The 3,726-nt window shown below is 47.7% G+C and overlaps 2 protein-coding genes across 4 annotated transcripts in view; both read right to left on the reverse strand.

Annotated features, from left to right (window-relative positions):
- Positions 1-1,022: 1,022 nt before the first annotated feature.
- Positions 1,023-1,577, reverse strand: LOC108753845. The gene has a single exon (XM_018495780.1). It carries the CDS (start codon positions 1,533-1,535, stop codon positions 1,236-1,238), a length of 300 nt encoding a protein of 99 aa, XP_018351282.1. The 5' UTR covers positions 1,536-1,577; the 3' UTR covers positions 1,023-1,235.
- A 179-nt stretch (positions 1,578-1,756) lies between these two features.
- Positions 1,757-3,726, reverse strand: part of LOC108753844 (pituitary homeobox x) — a 37,357-nt gene continuing 35,387 nt past the window's right edge. For all 3 annotated transcript variants that reach the window (XM_018495778.1, XM_018495779.1, XM_018495777.1), the window contains exon 4: positions 1,757-2,600. In XM_018495778.1, coding sequence (XP_018351280.1) covers positions 1,779-2,600 — 822 coding nt within the window. In that variant the 3' untranslated portion in view covers positions 1,757-1,778. The remainder of the gene's footprint in view (positions 2,601-3,726) is intronic.

A 3,726-nucleotide genomic window follows, 5' to 3' on the forward strand; every position in this document is an offset into this window, starting at 1 on the left:
GAGGAATCGACGGACTTGAAAAATCCAATTGCACGCGCCGCGCGAGGATACTGTGAATATTGTTTTAGTTAATTATTCGACAATACTAATTCAGAGTTTATAACGTATGCCTAATCGATAGGATGCTCCTTGCTCCATACACTGTACAACGCACAATCCGCTTACTTACAGCCTATAATATTTTAGTATTCTGCTGAATAATCGTTATTATCGTCATTACAATGTAACAATTTTTTGGTATACAGTTACGCTCGGCATAAAGAGCCGGGGCGTTCTACTATACATATATCTACAAAATAGTGAGTACGTGATCCGCGAGAGATCTTTGTTAGCGCCGTTGTTCTTAAAAATTAATCCCCGTCCCTCACATTTTGCACATGAAAAAAAAATTATTAAAGCATGCAGCATACAATTAGCATTGTTTACGCCATATGATTCTTTTAGGGAAAGCATCTTCTCGTTTTTTTTTTTTTCAGCGTTATACTATTTTGTTGCTTTATCGCAGTGTATATTTAGCATCGTATTCGAATAATAAATATATCGTGTTTAATTAAAGGTACTAAAATGAAAATAAGGAAGGGGGATTAAATATACTTTTCATCGCGGCGGAAGTTTAACATTTGTACTCCATTAACTTTTATCTGTCTTGAGGAATATGTGAGTTCATCGACTAGCCGAACTTGTTGTAGTTTGCCGATCGCATCCAACGTAGCCGATTACTCGCATAATACTTGTATTTACAACGTAACGAAATATTTGCAACTGTATGTTTTGTCAATTCTTCTATCGTGATAGACACACCTGGTTCTTTACCCTTTTACTTTACCCTCAATTTTCGCGAAGATCTCGAAATTGAAGAACTATTGAAGCTGTCAGAGAAATTTAAGATTCGCAAATAAAATATTTGCAATTCTGTGACGAAATTTGCACATCGCATCGTTGAATTTCAATCAAGTATTACAATTAATACATTCGATAAGTGACTTCGCATTCGATACTTATGAATTTTATAAAGGCATGTGAAGAAGTCATTACTGTACATTGTTAATTAACTACAACGAAATCGTATTTGCGAAATCGTTTTTTCGGCGGAAATATAAATGTGATATCTCTGAGTCATCATTTCCGTTTAAATCAAACATTCGATGTTTAACGAAAGAAAACGAGATTTCGCGACAAATTGAGAGAAGCTGGACAGCGCGAACGCATGAGTAGTCGATAAAATTCTACTGGCCTCAATCGTCATCCCGCGGCAAAGACAGCGTCTGTGAGCCAGATGCGATCGGTGGCGTCGTCCAACAGTCGAACAACGATGGCCAGTAGCCGGTGGCGGTAGTCGCGTGTTGCCAATAACCAGTCAGTCCGGTACCAGTTCCAGTTGCCGTACCTGGTCCCCCTACACCGACTCCCACGCCAATACCACCGGCAGTAGCTGCCACCACTTGTTCAGGATTCACCATGCTACTCGCCTCGATAACACCTCGCTCGTCCACTTCCATCTTTTGGTCCGCCGCAGCCCCGTCCTCGTCGTACATAAGATAATGCGGATGCGAGGTCGTCGACGAGGGCGTCGACGATAACGTCGGCGAGGCGGCGGACCTAGGCCTGGGTCACTCTTGCGATCTGAGCTGATTGTCGCTCGGCTGACCTGTACCGGCGGCCGCCGCCGCAGTGGCGGACGGAGGCACCACTTGATTGCTGCCGCCGCTGAGGGAACCTCCAGAATTCGGATTCGTTACGTTGTGATGATGGGGGCTAGACGTAGCCCCCGCGTCGCCTCAGACCTGGGCCCTGGCGGTGGCGTTAGCGTGCGCCTCGGGACCGCCCGGGGAATGAGGGTTCGCTCCGGCCGCTGTTGTTAACGCGTACTGACAGGCGCTCAAACCACCGCCGCCACCGCCACCGCCGACGGAAGACGCTCTCGAACTTACGGGACTTATACTTCCGGCTGTGGTACCGCCTGTGGTACCGCCTGCGCCGAACGAGCCGCCACCACCGCCGCCATAACCACTGCTATGCTGTTTCGCCTTCATACGTAGCGACGCGATGCTACTCGATGTCATCACCGTACAGGATTCGGGCGATCGATGGTGAGGCGTGTAAACCGGCGGTCCATACGGATGATGCGGTGCCGCCGGCGCCGCGTACGGACACGCCGCGCCGGACGCGGCGACCGGCGAGCTCGCGACGCCGAGACCAGAACCCATGCCCGGTAACATGGACGTGGCCGCCTGACCGACCGAAACTGACATGCCGCCCACGTGGCTGCCTGCGACCGACGTCGCTGCGGCGTTAAAGGGATTCACTGGGCTGACCTGAGCGTGATGATGATGATGCGACGCCGCAGGCACAACCGAGCCCAGAGTGTTCATCCAGGGGAAGCTCTTGCCGCTCAACGGCGATGGTACTTTGGCCGCCCAGTTGTTGTACGTGCTGTACGAGCTGTAGAGAGTGTCGGGATCCGGGAACGGTTGGGTGATGAAGCCGTTCAGGCTGGCTGTACTGAAGCCCGACTTGAAATCCGCTGCGGCCTGCGCGGCGGCGTTCATCGCGTTACGCTCCTTCTTCCGCCATTTCGCCCGCCTGTTCTTGAACCAGACCTGCAAAACAGAAAAACAGAAAAATGGGTCGAAAAATTGCGAGGAAAATGTATCTAATTATAATGTGTAGAATGTTATTTGGGAAAGGACCTCGCAATTATAAGGAAATTTGTGTCCCGGTTAAACGATCGAGTTCATTTTCATACATAATGTAGCTTATAGTGTGATGAAGAAAAGTGATGTAGACACAAGGCTCAATATGGATGATTTTCGAATTATGGTGCATCAAAGATGCTCTGTGAACACAGTTGATTTACACCTCTAATATACCATAGTTCAAAAACTATCCATTATTGAATACCTTGTTGAACATCTCTTTTGTTCCTTGCAAGTTACATTATATTGTATATGAAAGCCGATTCATTTCAACGGGACTTAATTTTTCGTATAATTAGTGCGGGGTCCTTTAATAGACAGAGATATCGATTATATATATTTTTCGATATTTCCTTTCTATTTTTAGCATAACCAATATTTTAAAGAGATAATTTTTTTTATGATGTACATACTGCTACCCTCCGTTCCCAGATTTTGTCTTTAACTCGTACATTGAGAATAAACGGAGAAGGAAACGGAGGGAAGGCACAGCAATGCGTAGCGTTTCTTGCCAGATTTCGTGAATGTTTGCACGCCACGGGTTATTAGTCACGAACGCAACGAAGAGAACAACGAGCTGCGACGGTTCCGCTCGGTGGTAGACGGAGTAGGTGAGTCTTGAGACAAATAGCAAGAAAACCCCGGCGAGCTTCTCCATCCTGAAATATGACGGCGTTAATTCAAGGCGGCCCTTCTCTCACGCTCGATACTACGGTGAACTTCGTCAGCCGTTTCCACCCTCCTTATCCCTTCGCTCGCCCTTCAACCTCGAACCTACCAGCTCTCCTCCGACTCTCTTCAGCGCCTCTCTTTCTTAACGACGCCCGTCTCGTCGCATCGTCGTCCCTGCTCGCCCCCAACAATTATACGGGTGGTTGCGCTTAGATACACGTCGCTCTCCCGTAACTGTAAGGTAAGGGGAAGGAAAACGCGACATACGCGAAGGGTCTTGGTGTAAGTATTCGACGAAGAGAGAGAGAGAGAGAGAGAGAGAGAGAGAGAGAGAGAGAGAGAGAGAGAGAGAGAGAGG

This window comes from Trachymyrmex septentrionalis, unplaced genomic scaffold, assembly GCF_001594115.1.
Source record: "Trachymyrmex septentrionalis isolate Tsep2-gDNA-1 unplaced genomic scaffold, Tsep1.0 scaffold72, whole genome shotgun sequence".
In the NCBI taxonomy this organism is placed as follows: Eukaryota; Metazoa; Arthropoda; class Insecta; order Hymenoptera; family Formicidae; genus Trachymyrmex; species Trachymyrmex septentrionalis.

Coding starts and splice junctions, on each gene's coding strand:
- LOC108753845 (XM_018495780.1), bottom strand. CDS start 1,535: ATGTACGACGAGGACGGGGCTGCGGCGGACCAAAAGATGGAAGTGGAC.